General features: G+C 41.6%; 1 protein-coding gene across 1 annotated transcript in view; it reads left to right on the forward strand.

Annotated features, from left to right (window-relative positions):
- The window catches only part of PMFBP1 (polyamine modulated factor 1 binding protein 1), a 43,829-nt gene that overhangs the window by 12,651 nt on the left and 15,948 nt on the right, over window positions 1-15,230 (forward strand). Inside the window, exons 3-8 of the mRNA XM_059999299.1 lie at window positions 2,924-3,166; window positions 6,546-6,767; window positions 10,354-10,524; window positions 11,515-11,625; window positions 14,344-14,470; window positions 14,568-14,725. Coding sequence (XP_059855282.1) covers window positions 2,924-3,166; window positions 6,546-6,767; window positions 10,354-10,524; window positions 11,515-11,625; window positions 14,344-14,470; window positions 14,568-14,725 — 1,032 coding nt within the window. The remainder of the gene's footprint in view (window positions 1-2,923; window positions 3,167-6,545; window positions 6,768-10,353; window positions 10,525-11,514; window positions 11,626-14,343; window positions 14,471-14,567; window positions 14,726-15,230) is intronic.

Genomic DNA, 15,230 nt, shown 5'->3' on the forward strand with positions numbered 1-15,230 from the left:
ACATGGTCCTAGAGGACCTCACCTCCCTTTCCTTTCTCACCTCATCTGGTACCGTTCTCCCGCTTACTGTCTCTGCTCCAGCCAGAACAAAGTGGCTTCTCAAACACCACCAGGCACCTCCCACCTCCAGGCCTTAGCGCCTGCTGTTACCTCTCACTGGAGTGTTCCTGTTGTAGATTCCCACCAGGCTCCTTCCCTGCCTCCTCCAAGTCTGGACTCAGATGTCACCTTCTCAAAGCGATCTTCCATGAAAACAAAATTAATTCAAAATTACAACTTCCTCCATCCTGGCATTCCTCATCTCCCTCCCCTGCTTTACTCTCCTCCACAGCACTTTTTCCTCTTAATAAACTACATAACTTACTTCTGTAATTTGCTACCTCTCTCTCTCTCTCTCTCTCTCTCTCTCATTCCCTCTCTCTGTCTCTCTCTTCCTCCACACATTCCCCCCAGTAGATGCAAAATTCTTGAAGGCAGAGATTCTGTTTTATATACTTCTGTATCCCCATTGCCTAGTCGAGTGCTTGGCACATAGCTGGTATTCCCTTAATATTTGCTAAACAAATTAACTAAATGAAAATATATTCACACAATAGCTACCATGTTAATGTTCATAGCAGCATTACTCATAATAGAAACCGAAGCAATCCAGCTATCTATTAACTGGTGAACAGATAAACAAAATATGGTATATTCATACTATTCAGCAGTAAAAATCAGTATTCAGAACAGAATCCTGATTCTTGCTACAGCCTGGATGAACCTCGAAAACATTATGCTAAGTGAAAGAAGCCAGACACAAAATATGACATATTATACAATTCCACTTATATGAAATGTCTGGAAAGGGCAAATTCATAGAGGCAGAAAACAGATTAGTGGTTGCCTGGAGCTGGGGTAGCAATGGGAGTGACAAATGGGCATGAGGGAATTTTCAAGGCGATGGAAACATTCCAAAACTGGATTGCAATCATGGCTGCCCAACTCTATAAACTTGCTACAAATCATTGAATTGTACACTTACAGTAGTTGAATTTTATGATATATAGAGAATACTTCAATAAAACAATTAAAAAAAGTTTATTTTAAAAAACTTTGAAATTACTCTGTTAATGCGGCCAAGGCTACAAGCTCAAATTCTTGGGAGCCAATGAGATTGCTTATTCTCTATTTTGTTTCTTTCTTTCCTTCAATTCCTAGCTGTGTATGAATCTATAATCTAGGCCCTATAGGAGGAGACATAACCCCTGCCCTTTGGGAATTTATAATCTAATTAAAAGATAAAATGCACAGAGATCATTGCAATGCAAGGCAGAATATGAAATGCCACATTAAGGACATGCCAGGAAAGTGTTAAGTAGGAAGACAATAAGCAGAGAAGGGCGCTAAGGAGGGCCTACAGGCCACCCTCTTCACCCCCCTCTCTTCCACATGTCACCATGTTACTGAAAGTAGGATCCGACTGCTCGCTACTCTAAAGCCAGTACTCGAGACGCAAGGTTGGTAAAAGGAAACTTTGCTTTATTTCAGAGGCTGGCAACTGGGGAGGAGGGCAGACTCACATCCAAAGGCTGACTCCCCCCACTGACAATCAGTGGGCAAGAGCTTTTAAAGCGGAGTTTCGGGGGTGTATATGTGGAGGGAGGGGGCTGCATGCAGAAACAGCACAGTCAGCCCTGACAGTCATCTTGAAATTGGTCATCGGTGGGTCTGATCAGCGTCATCTTGATTGTTTTAAGTACAGTTAATCTTCAGTTGCAGGGTGGGTTTGTTCCCATTTCTTTGAGCCCATTTCTCAGAATTGTGGCAGCTTATGTCATGGCTACAGTCTGGTCATCATGTAATTAACTTTTTTCACCTGGGGGTTTCAGTATCTACAAGACAGCTCAAGGGATATGGCTCAGAATATTATCTATAGCCCTTGAGGAGGAACTAAATGTCCTTGACTTCGTTTAATGACTAAACTATTATTAGTGGGTCTTGTTTGACTGCTTTACTTTGCTTCTGCATTTTCTCACTTCTCTGATAAAACTTATTCTTTGGCTAAAGTTTTTCTACAGACAAAAGGCAGGCAGAGCACATGGAGGGGAGGACCATAGGGTCCTGCTCCATTTCAACCAGGAATATTGGGCAAGAAAATATAGAAGCATCAGTGCAAAGGTCTCAATCGTACTAGAATAAACAACTCAGGGTTGTGTCCTATTAGCAGAATACCTGATACAGTGTAGGTGTTCAACATATGCTTATTGAATGAATGAATGAAAATGTAGGTGGGGTGTGGCAGCATTTCAGGTTGATTGTAGACTGGCAGGGAGAGATCTCACACACACACATACACACGCACACACACACACACACACACACTCAGCATCTGCAAGGTCACATCTGCCTTCAGAAGGAGACAGAGTCAGTGCCCAGATGTGCCTGTACAATATCTCTGCCTCCCGTTTCCCAGCATTCCAGAAAGCTACTTCCCCAAGAGTTTGTCCTTTTATCTGGGCATTTTTAATAATCAAGTTTAGTCCAAGAACCATAACCAGAAATTCATTCCCTTCCAGGTCGATTGTGTTATCTTTATACGTGAAGACAAAACATAAGCATATTATCGAGTGTATCTTTATACTACTCTCTAGGTTCTTTATGTGAATGTTTTCTCTTCTGACTTACATAATAGGAATGGTAGATCTAAATAGTAGGAAGAAACTATGGTTTTTTCCTTCTTTTAAATCCTTCCCATAGAGTGGAAGTGCAAAGTGATGTTTAATTGTGAATAGAGTGAAATGTTTAATAAGTGCTCTGGAGATGAAAAGATAAATGGATGCATAGATGGATGTGAATGGTTGAACAAATGAAAAAAATCAAAGAATGAATGCCTGCTTGGTGACAATCTAAAGCCTTTCTGTATATTTGATCTCAATTACAGGATAAGAAGCAAGTGTCAGCATTTGAGGAGTCACACATGGAGTTTGAGCCCAATAAACAGTGTCATCTGAGACAACTCCAACAGCTCAAGAAAAAGTTGCTGGCGCTTCAGCAAGAACTGGAGTTTCGCACCGAGGAGCTGCAGACTTCTTACTGTTCCCTCCTGCAGTATCAGTCCATCCTGGAGAAGGAGACTTCCGACCTGGTCATTCTCCACCATCACTGCAAGATGAAAGAAGATGAGGTATAGATAAAGTAACTATGGAAATGTCCCATATGCCCATGTACCTACAGAAATCAGGCCAAAGCTACTAGAAAGCAAGCATTGGACTTAGAGAAGAGCTTCACAACATCTTGAGCAGGTTTTATCAACTTTCCCTCTTTAAGTCTTGATTTTTTTTGAAGCTGAACAGAGGGAACTAAACAGAACGGCATAATTGGGTGAAAGCGCCAGTATTAATGCACATGGGGTATGTGGTATGTGTGTACATGTGTGGGAGGTGTGTACGTGCACGCACATATATGTGTATGGTGTGCATGTAGGTTTATCATCTCCATTCTATTACCATGGCAATTTAAATGCAAAAGACTCTGGTTCTCTGAGGGTTATGAAGGAGGTATAAGGTCTATTAAGTCAATCATTTTTAGAAAAATCAGGTTTTGGTCATATATACATTCCTGGCACTTGCACAGTTGATAAGATAACAAGACACTGAGTCTGAGTCAATCGCTGACAGCACCAGATCAGTCATTTTTTTCAGACTAGAGTTTTAGATCACGTAGACTTAGCTTAAGTACATTCTGGACATTCATTTCTATTCATGTCCGAGGATAGTATTTTTTTTTAAACCAGAGAGTATCATCCTTGTAGAATCCCAAGTAAATTCCAAAGAACAAAACCATAGAACTAAAATCAGTTGGGAAGTGATAGCACTGGCAGTAGTAAAACCATGGGTTCAAAGGAATGGGACAGGGACTTCCCTCGTGGCGCAATGGTTAAGAATCTACCTGCCAACGCAGGGGACACAGGTTCGAGCTCTGGTCCGGGAAGATCCCACATGCCGTGGAGCACCTAAGCCCGTGTGCAACTATTGAGCCTGCGCACTAGAGCCCGCGAGCCACAACTACTGAGCCTGCTCTCTAGAGCCCGCGAGCCATAACTACTGAACCTTCATGCCACAACTACTGAAGCCCGCGCACCTAGAGCCTGTGCTCCACCAACAAGAGAAGCCACCGCAATGAGAAGCCCTCACACCGCAACAAAGAGCAGCCCCTGCTTGCCGCAACTAGAGAAAGCCCGTGCACAGCAACGAAGACCCAATGCAGCCATAAATAAATAAATACATTTATTAAAAAAAAAAAAAAAGGGAATGGGACAGGCAGCCTCCTCTGGCATTTTCTTCCTCTGCCCTTAAAGATAAAATTCCAAGGGCTATCTTGAATGGTGCTGTTTTAAGAACTAACTCCAGGGGTTTTATGAAGGGCCTTAAAGAACATGGAATTTTTTTTAAAGGAAATATTATGGCCAATAAGAATTTGCTGAAAAGGACTGGGAGGGAAAGGAACAAAGAAAGGTTATCCTACATAATATAATCTGGGACAAAGCCTGTGAGCATAAAACATGGTTTAATAAAGCTAATGCAGGGCTGTGTTAAAACTGTCTGGTTCATCTTAACTTAAACAAGAGTCCAGCCTAGATAAAGTCACCCTGAATTAGTTGGGATTCTATTTGGCTGCATATAACAGAAAACCCCATAGTAATAGTGTCTTAAATAAGATAGTTTATTTCTATGACATATAAAAGAAGGTCAGAGAGAGGTAGTCTAGGACTGTTATGGTAACTACATGTGTCATCAGATACATAGGGTTCTGTCTTTCAGCACCACCATCATCAGCCCAAGGCTTCCATTTTCTAGTTCACCTAAGACAGCTGCTGGAGCTCCAACCATCACATCTTCATTCCAAATAATCGGGTGGGAGGTGGGGTGGGGAGAGAAAGGCACACTCCTCCCTTTTAAGGACACTTCCCAGGAGCTGCACACAACACTTTCACTTATATACCATTGGCGAGAATTAGTCACATAGCTACAGCTAGTTCTTAGGAAGGCAAGGAAATGCAGTGTTTTCGTGAGGCTCACTATTGTCCCAAATAAAGTCAAGGTGTGGGATTCAGCAGGCAGCAGTCACAAAATGGGAAAACTTTGGAAAAATTACTTTAGGCATTCTGCCAAGTTCCCCCAATATTTTGTTCACAGAAGTATCAAACTTCTGTCTAATGTTGGGTTTCCCAACAACAGATCTTAAGGAGATGAATATAAGTACTAGTCAATTCAGGAGGTGATCCCAGGAAGCATGGTGGGAGAATAGGGAAGTGAGTCAAACAAAGGCAGGAAGCCCATAAAGAAAATCAAGAAGATCACTGCTATGGGAAACTGAGGTTCAATCCCTTTGGAGAATTCTGGGAGATAATGTAGAACACCCCTCAGATTGATCCCAGCCAACCACCCCAGTCATTGGTTGAGAGTTGCACCTGAGGGTATTAAACTCCCCAGTGCTTGTCACTTGCCTTGTCTTGCTCCTCTGCTTGAGTGGACTACTGGGGCCAGAGCAACGCTCAGGCAAAGAGTTGAAGATGCTTGTGGTTGGAGTGGGGTTAGCATGCAAAGGGATGGTGGGTGTCAAGGGGATATGAGCTTCCGTTATAAACGTTTGAATATAAAATATTCCTTTCCTCTTTTCCTTACCAAATAAACACCTCAAACTAAATGATTTTCTCCCAAGACGAATCTCAAATAACAGGCAGCAAATATATTAGCTTAGACCAATAAAATGTGTTCTGTCTGAATTCTACTGAACTATTTGAACCCAAATGAAGCCTTCCTGATGACCCTCCTGCTCTTAACTTTTCAACACATATAATTCAAGCTATATAATTTAGCTCACTCAACAGTTGTTTGCTAATTTTAAATCGTATCTCTCCCCGATTTGTAAGAGTTTGTAAATTCTTTGAGGGAGGAGCCTATGTTATATAGGTATACATACCCCTAAGCACCCAAAACAGTGTTCATGAGCATTCAATAAATATCTGTCAGTTGGTTGACTAATTAATTGATTAGGAAGAAAAAGAACCTAAATAAGGATGCTGCAAATCCCAGAGGATCTTCGGGTCATGTTCCCCCACTATCTCTAGGGAACTTTGCTGACATGGACCTGTGTGCACGAGGGGCTCCACATTTTCTAAATTAGACCTCTAGAGAATACATAGGAAAGAAAGAATACTGGCATTTTAAGCCCTTAAAAAATGGAGCTATACATTCATTCTTATTAATCAACTAACAAGTCCTTATTGAATTAACTACATACCAGACAGAATGAGAAATAGATATGGTCCCTGCCTTTAAGAAGCTTACCATCTAAACAGGACAAACTTAAAAAAAAAATTTCTAATCATTAACATTCTGATTTTATGTATTGTAGTTTTTAGATCTGAGCTGGGCCTGTTCTTTGCATCTGGGTTTCTAGTTAAGATATGAGACTCCTCTGCATGTGGTCTTATAGCAATAGCCTTTCCTCGTTAGATGCTTCTATGGGTTCAGTGTTGTTGTTTTTTCCTACACCAACAGGTGATTCTCTATGAGGAGGAAACAGGAAATCATAATGAGAACACAGGGGAGAAGCTCCATTTGGCCCAGGAGCAACTCGTCTTGGCAAGGGACAAAATCCTCTCCCTAGAAAGGAGCTTAAACCTCTACAGGGATAAATACCAGACTTCCCTGAGCAGCATCGAGTTACTGGAGTGCCGAGTGAAGATATTGGAGGGGGAGCTCAGCAGGATCGTCGGTCAGGTAGGACTTAAACCAGACCACTCAGACCAGGAGCTCCCAGGTGGTCCCTGTAACAGTCCCAGCCTCTCTGCCAGAAACCCAAACCTTCAACCAGTTGTCATTCCTTCCCTTGAATTTTGTAGCCCTCAGTTTTGCACTTCCAGCCTTCACATCTCCTGTAAGATTGCTCCTTAGGAATTTTAAGACTCCTTAATTAATTTAAGGAGCCACAACTTCACATAAGGCAGAAAGTGAATTACCAAATGAGCTCTCAAATCTTCCATATTGCCATGGGGGTCCGGCAGGGGGCTATTCCAGGTCACAGGACTCATGGAAACCATAGCGTCAGGATTAAATAGGAGGAGAAAGCCAAAAAACATAGCAAAGAAGTGACTGAACTTGTTTCTTTTTTCTTTCAATTGCTTTTTAAAATTACACAAGTAATACAACAATCTAGGCTCTCTAGACAGAATTATGGATATTAAATGTAAAAGCCCACCTTCAGCCTTCTCCGCCCCACTCTTCTCCCGCTAGGCAATCACCCGAAATGTTCTGGCAATCTTCCCCATCCTATTGCTATGTAAAAAGTTAGAGTTTTCTTTTTACATAAATGAGTCATTTTATAAATATGGTTCTACACTTTGCTTTTTAAATGTATATCTTGATGATTTCTTCTAGTTACTACCTTGTATTCTGTAGTATGACTGTACCCTGTACCATCTACTGACCTGTTTGTCTACTACAAACAAGCTGTAAATGAACATCTTTATCTCTACGGGGTTAATTCCTGAAGTGGGATTTTGCTGGGTTAAAGGAAATGCTTATTTTTAATGTTTAAAGATACTTCTAAATTGAACACCAAAAAGGTTCTACCAGTTTACACTTTTACCGACAATAATTTCCCTACACTCACAGGGTATGTTTTCAGTCTTTTTAAGTTGTGCTAAACTGATGGATGGGGAAAAAAATAGATTTTCTCAATTTTTATTTCCTTTAGTTCTAATAGCTGTGGGTTGGGTTCCCCAGGAAGCAGACTCTGAGACAGACTGGTATGCAGGACGTTTTTAGAGAAAGCTCTTGGCATCAACACCTGGGAAGGGGAAGGAAGCAGGGTTGGGCAGATGGAGAAGCTGGGCTCTGATGGTCCCAGCAAAGGCCTCAGCCAACCTCACGGAGAGCTCTGGGGCTGGAAGGACCTTTAGAGCTATTCTAAATTCGGGAGAAGGGAGCTGGCCTTTATAGCTCCATGTTGATCAGTGATTGGATGTGAGCTGTCTTCCTAGGGAGAGACATGACCTTGGGCAAAAGTTTTCTTCAGCCCAGGCAATCCCCAAGAGGGCTGACAGCTGAGGCTATCTTAGGGCATCACCCCCAGCAGCTGGAGGAGTAAGTCCTTCACTGCTGAAGGGGATCTGTGAGGCCCATCACAGCTCCCACCTTGTGAATGAAGTAGTGAGCCTGTTCATAAGTGTATCGGTCCTGTGGATTTCTCTTTTACGAATTGCTTTTAAATCCTTAACCAATTTTTTATTGGGTTGTTAGTCTTCTTTGTGTTGACTTATAGGAGGTTCTTAATATATTACAGGTAATAATGCTTCATTATATAAGTTATAAATATTTTCTCCCAGTTTGTAACTTTTCATTTTCTCTTATTAATGGTATTTTTCAACATACAAAACTTTTGAATTTTTATGAAGTTAAATCTCTTAGCTCTTCTTTATAGATTCTAGGTTTTATGTCTTGTTTAGGAAGGCCTTCACTACCCTCAAAATTGCAAAAGTTTATCTTATATTGTCTTTTAGCACTTCTTAAAATTTTATTTATTTTATTTATTTATTTTTAGCTGTGTTGGGTCTTCGTTGCTGTGCGTGGGCTTTTCTCTAGTTGCGGTGAGCGGGGGCTACTCTTCCTTGTGGTGCGCGGGCTTCTCATTGCGGTGGCTTCCCTTGTGGCGGAGCACGGGCTCTAGGTGCACGGGCCTCAGTAGTTGTGGCACGTGGGCTCAGTAGTTGTGGCTCGCAGGCTCAGTAGTTGTGGCACGTGGGCTTAGTTGATCCACAGCATGTGGGATCTTCCTGGACCAGGGCTCGAACCTGTGTCCCCTGCGTTGGTAGGCGGATTCTTAATCACTGCACAACCAGGGAAGCCCTAACACTTTTATAATTTTGTATTTTTATGTTTTTAGCTTTAGTCCACCTGGAATATACACATACATATATATATATAATGCACACACACATATATATATATTTTATATATACATAATGAGAGTATCATCTTACTGTTTCTTAACTTTTTTGTTGTTTTCCATTCCTTTTTCCACATAGACACTGAATTATTTATACACTCATGAGCAGCTTTCATGCTCAGTGAACATGAACTATTTCCAACTTTGCCTGAAAAAGCCCAGTTAGGGAGACAGTTTAATGGAGAAAGTATCTACCATCCAAACTAGGACTTTTTGCTCTTTTTTGCCTGTCTGTGTCAGTTCACCCCATTATTAGTGCAGACCAGTGAACAGGTAGTAACCTTCATGCATGATTTCAGATGATCTAGAGAAAGACATTTTTTAAAAAAACGCACTTCTAGGAAAAGAGCCATATTCATGGTGATGAGAGTGTCAATTGGTATGTTTTCTTTGAAGGACAATTGTGCAATATCAAAGTTTTAAATAGATCCAATTTAAATAGATTACTACTTCTACAAATTTAATCTATACATAAACTAGAATAGGTACTCAAAGATTTATGTGCAAAAATATTCATTTCAGCTTCGTTTTAGAAAAAACTTGGAAGCAACATATATTCCCATCAATAGAAGACTGGATAAACATATTTAAAAGCAATTTAAAAGAGCAAGACAAAAGCACATGTACTAACATGGATAAATTTCTAAGGCATCTTGTTGAGAAAAAAAATGTTTCAAAAAGACAAAATAATATACGTATTCTACAATATTCATTTATATGTATGTAAATGTATAGAAAGTTCTAGAAGGATATGCACAAATTGTCATCTCTGGAGAATGCAGCAAGTATGGGATTAGAGGTGGTGGTCAAAGAGAAATTTAGACTTGCCTGTAATATTACAATGTTTTAGAAAGATTACATATATATGTGTGTGTGTATTACTCGTGCAGTTTGAAATTAATTTTAAAAGAAGAGTAAGATAGATCCACAAACAGCAATATGGAAAATATCCTAAATAAGTGGCCAAGTGAAAACACAATGTTTAGAATAGTATGCAGAAGGCTTTCATTTGGTAGGGGAAGAGTAGGGGGTTATATACTTATACATATACGCATATATAAATATGCATAAATTATCCCCAGAAGGATATACAAAAAACTGGGAACACAGACCGTCATGGAAAAGGGGACCTGTGTCATGGAGGGTCAAGACTGACTTTTCAGTGTATTCTCTTGTGAACGCTTTGAACTTTTTACCGTGTGTGCACTTAATTTTTTTCTTTTGTTAAGGAAGCTCTGATTCACATATATGAATATAAACTTTTAGAATACAGGTCTAGAGATCTTCCATGTTCATGGCATATTGAAATTGACTCGAAAATTATGAACAAAATCAACCTATTATTTTTAAATATCCCAGGAGCCCAAGAGTAATGGTGATCATTCAAAGGTGCATATATGCACTTCTCCCTGCATGATTCAAGAGCATCAGGAGACCCTGAAACGACTATCTGAAGTCTGGCAGAAGGTCTCTGAACAGGATGATCTAATAAAGGAACTTCGAAATAAGCTAGCCTGCAGTAACGCTTTGGTAAGTGTCTCCTTCTAGAACATTTTCCCAAGAGACCCAAAATAAAGCCATGAGGAAAGAGAGGAGGGGAAAAGAGTCACCTAAAGTAATCTATTTTCCAGTACTCCTCAAATGTCTTACATATTCATGTCCCTGCCTCTTGTTCATATTCTCCATGGTATGCATCCCCCAACCCACACTAAGTTTGAGATTCTAAAGAGACTTAAAATCTCACGCAACAACCAGGGTGTCCATCAGTAGGGAAATAGTTAAAGAGATGAAGAGAAATCATTAAAGAGCTATCCATATTATGGAATAATACACAGCCAAGGAAAAAGATTAAGCAGATCTGTAAGGGCTGCATGGGAGATATTTGCGATACACCATTGAGAAAAAGTTGCAGAATCTTATGTATAGTTCAATCCCACTTTTGTTTTTTAAAGTCTTTGATCGTAATATAGAAGTATATACTGTAAATTGCCAATAGTGGCCCCTCCCCCTTAGTAGAAGTGAGAGAGGGGACAATAAGTGGATAGGAGAGTCTCACTTCTTATTTTCAATGCTTGGGTTCTATGTGAATTATTTTCAACAAACAAGAACAAAAGTTTCATATTTTTTTAATTTTAAAAAACACGTACACATTCACCCACTCCAAAAGAAACTTCCTTCTTTATTTCTTGAACTTTGAATCCTATCTTCTGAGACATTCAGTACGTCTTTCCGTCACAGCCTCCAAAGAATCTTCTTCTGCCTCATAAACTGGACTGCACAGAGGATCAAGAGGGAGTCCAAAATGTGGCCATTGACGGACTTGAGACAAATCACTGTCTATGCCTTAGTGAACCTTGATATAAGATTGAGAACATAATTCCTTCTCCTTGGTTTATATAATATGAATTATATAATGCTGCAACAAACTTGGGCTGAGAAAGGAACACCCTGCAAAAATAGCACTAGTAATAAGCCAGTTGCATTGATCATCCAGCATAACTGACTTGTGCTGGGTTGCAGGTTCTGGAGCGTGAAGAGGCTTTGATAAAATTACAAGCAGACTTTGCTTCCTATATAGCCACCCACCGACATCCCTCTAGCTCCTCAGAAGATTGTGAAGACATCAAAAAGGTGGGAGAACTTTTGCTTATGTGTGCCTGGTAGGATTGGGCCGAGTTGGGTTTGATTCTGGGTTCTCCTACTTGTTAAAATTTTTATACTACATTTTATATTTTATTTTATATTTGTGTCACTTTGATTAGCCCTGCCACAAGGATAGTGTATATAAGGTATGCCACGCCCCCAAGGAGTGTGTCTGGCATGATTAGATTTTGGAATTGAATTTTGGAATTGCACCTATCTCTTAACTCACATCCAATGGTACATCTAAACAAGACAGAGGCTCCTTTTGGCTTGCTAGCTTCAAAAGAACCATCCAGCCTTCTAGTTTCTGGCTGGAGTTGAAAAGCAACAAATTTAGGGAAGATTATTAATTCAAATCCACTCCCTTTAAAAAAAAACTCTTATGTTTTCAAAATTCAAAGCCATCTCAAAAGTTGATTCTAATAATGAATAAGCATTTAAACCATGGAAACAAATCACACGATTTGACCAACAAATATGACAGTGAAAACTAGGTCCCTTCTAGGAGGTCTGAAGTCAGTCATGCCTGAACTCGAGGTACAAGGCAAAGCCAGCCACACGAGGCCATGCTGATGCTGAAATAGTGGCAAAGCGGAGTGGCAGAGAGAGTCAACACATCAGCTCTCCAAGGGATCCTCTAGCTGGGGAGTGGAGATGCTTCTTTTTCCAGGACTTTCTGATCCCACAAGGTTTGGATGAACTTTGGAGCTCTTCCTTGTACATCTGTCAATATTTATTTTAAAAGTCAGTCCCATGTTATTCACATCCTGACCTACAGCAAGATCTCATACACTCCATGTTTGTTTTCTTTTTGTCTGAGAAATGTCTTTATTTCTCCCTCACTTTTTAATTTTTTATAGTGGTAAAAAACACATAACATTAAATTGACCATCTTAACCATTTTTAAGTGTACAGTTAGTTGTGTTAAGTATATTCTCATTGTTGTGCAATAAATCTCTAGAACTTTTTCATCTTGCGAAACTGAAACTGTATCTACTAAACACAAATTCTTCTTTAATACTCCATTTTTTAAAATGATACAGACTTCCTCAAGAAACAGAATCCACTTTCACCCACCATTTTGTATATCCTACCCAAAGCCTTCACATTATTTGAACATTCTATTCAGGCTAGAACTACCCACATCACAGTTAGTGCCAGCCGTCCTCTCCTCCCTCAGCTGGCCTGGCACACACTGGGCCTTTGAGTCGCTGTAGGGCCCACACCCAGGTCAGACGGTGATTGCCCTGCATTTCTCCAGCTGTCCCCCTCTGTCTTCTTGCTGCAACCCTCCTTCATTGTCAACTGTGAAATCACATAACTATCTCCCCAGCATCCCCTGATGCCCAGACAACTAATTGTTCCTTCTTGGCCACGTGTACATGTTCCTTCCTGGTTTCTCTGGTTACAGCCCCTTCCCCTCTCCTTCAGGGTAGAAGCCAAAGTTCTTGCTGAGGGACTAAGAGCCCTCTGTGATGTGACTGCCCCCTAACTTCCTCACCTCCTCTCCTCCTCCTTCTCTCTCCATCACTCACTCCACTCTAACCACATGGCCTCCTGCATGTTCTGCCCCCAGGGCCTTGTCATCAGCTAGCACTGCCTGCTCCCCCAACTGCAGAGCTCGTCCCTCAGATACCTCAACATGGCTCACGCCCTCACCTCCAGCAAGTGCCTGCTCAGAGGCCACCTTCTCAGTGAGGCCAACCCATCTATCCTATTTAAAACTGTAACCCACAGCCTCGCCCCTGCCTGCCCCATACATCTCCATTCCCCTTTTGCGGTTCTGTTTCTTCCATAGCACTTATCAACTTTTGTTTTCTGTAAGTCACTACTTTACGCTCTTTGTCTGTCTCATCCCACCAGAAGGTCAGCTCCCTGGGGTTAAGAATTGGTGTCTGTGTCGTTTGCAGCACCTACAGTGCACACAGTGCCTGGCACACAGTAGGTGTCTTATCAATGACACTGAGTGTTACAGGGAGGAAGAGGGGGCTCCTTTTGTGCACATTCCATTCCGTGTGGGCATGAGAAGAAGTCTGCCATGTCCTTTCTTTTTTAACTCTCTTTTTACTTTTTAAATTGAGATATAATTGACATACCAGAAAACTCACCATTTAAAGTGTGCAATCAGAATGGACTTGAGGACACGGGGAGGGGGAAGGGTAAGCTGGGACGAAGTGAGAGAGTGGCGTGGACATATATACACTACCAAACGTAAAATAGATAGCTAGTGGGAAGCAGCCGCATAGCACAGGGAGATCAGCTCGGTGCTTTGTGACCACCTAAAGGGGTGGGATAGGGAGGATGGGAGGGAGGAAGATGCAAGAGGGAGGAAATATGGGGACATATGTATATGTATAGCTGATTCACTTTGTTATAAAGCAGAAACTAACACACCATTGTAAAGCAATTTTACTCCAATAAAGATGTTTAAAAAAATAAAATAAAATAAAAATAAAGTGTACAATCATTGGTTTTTAGTGTATTCACAAAGTTAGGCAATAGCACCACTAATTCCAGAACATTTTCATCACTCCAAAAAGAAACCCATATCCACGAGCAGTCACCCCCCCATCCCCCCTCCCGCAAACCCTGGCAACCACTATTCTACTTTCCGTCCCTACGGATTTGCCTGTTCTGGACACTCAGAATTCTATAAAGCTTTCTTCCCCCATGTCCTCACCCTGCCCTGCTCTTCCATCTGCCCAGATACTGAAGCACCTGCAGGAGCAGAAAGACAGCCAGTGCTTGCATGTGGAGGAGTGCCAGAACCTCGTGAAGGATTTGCGCACAGAGCTAGAAGCCGTGTCGGAACAGAAGAAAAGCATCATGGAGGGTAAACCGCGGGCCAGCGGGCTGCAGCAGAGGGTAGGCAGCCAAGGAAGCCGGAGCCCCGCTCTGAGCAAGAAGCGCTCTGTCTTGTCCCGCTGCAGACATGTTGAAGCTGGAGCTGGACCTGCACAGGCTGCGGGAAGAGACATCTGCCCGCTTGGAGAGGAAGGACAAGGAGGTCGTCATCCTGCAACAGCGACTGCAGGAGCTGCAGGTGCAGTTCACTGAGACCCAGAAGCTCGGTTTGAAGAAAGACAAGGTAAGGCGAGGAGCTCCGTGATTGGAACTGCCAGCAGGGCCCTGTGAGGCCAGGCCTCGGCAGAGGCGGGCTCTGTGGCCCCACACTCGCTGTGATTGCTTGGGGAACACCCATACATGCGCAGTGAGACTGCAGTGCTTCAGGCCCAGGGGCAATTCTGAGCTCTTCCTTGGAATTTCTCATGGCACGTAATAAATAAATAAAACATCAGGGGCCTTAATAGAGATGTGGACTCTGTGTAAGAAAGGGGTTCTTCCCCAGCCCTGCAATAGTGAGTTTGGGACACGCTCGTATTATTCCCTTATGCTTTTGTTTATGCCTAAGAGTAGAAAGAAATGCTATAAAATAATGTGTAGCCTTATTCACAATTTCATGTGAATTTCAATTCTTTAATTACAAATAACTTACAAATATGCAAACCAGGCAGTTTGAAAATATTAGTGGAAATATGCCCTACAAGGTCTGTAGTTACCAACGTAAATCAAGCTCCTAGAAAAGCGTAAGA

The sequence above is a fragment of the Delphinus delphis genome, chromosome 20 (genome assembly GCF_949987515.2).
Source record: "Delphinus delphis chromosome 20, mDelDel1.2, whole genome shotgun sequence".
Taxonomy (NCBI): Eukaryota; Metazoa; Chordata; class Mammalia; order Artiodactyla; family Delphinidae; genus Delphinus; species Delphinus delphis.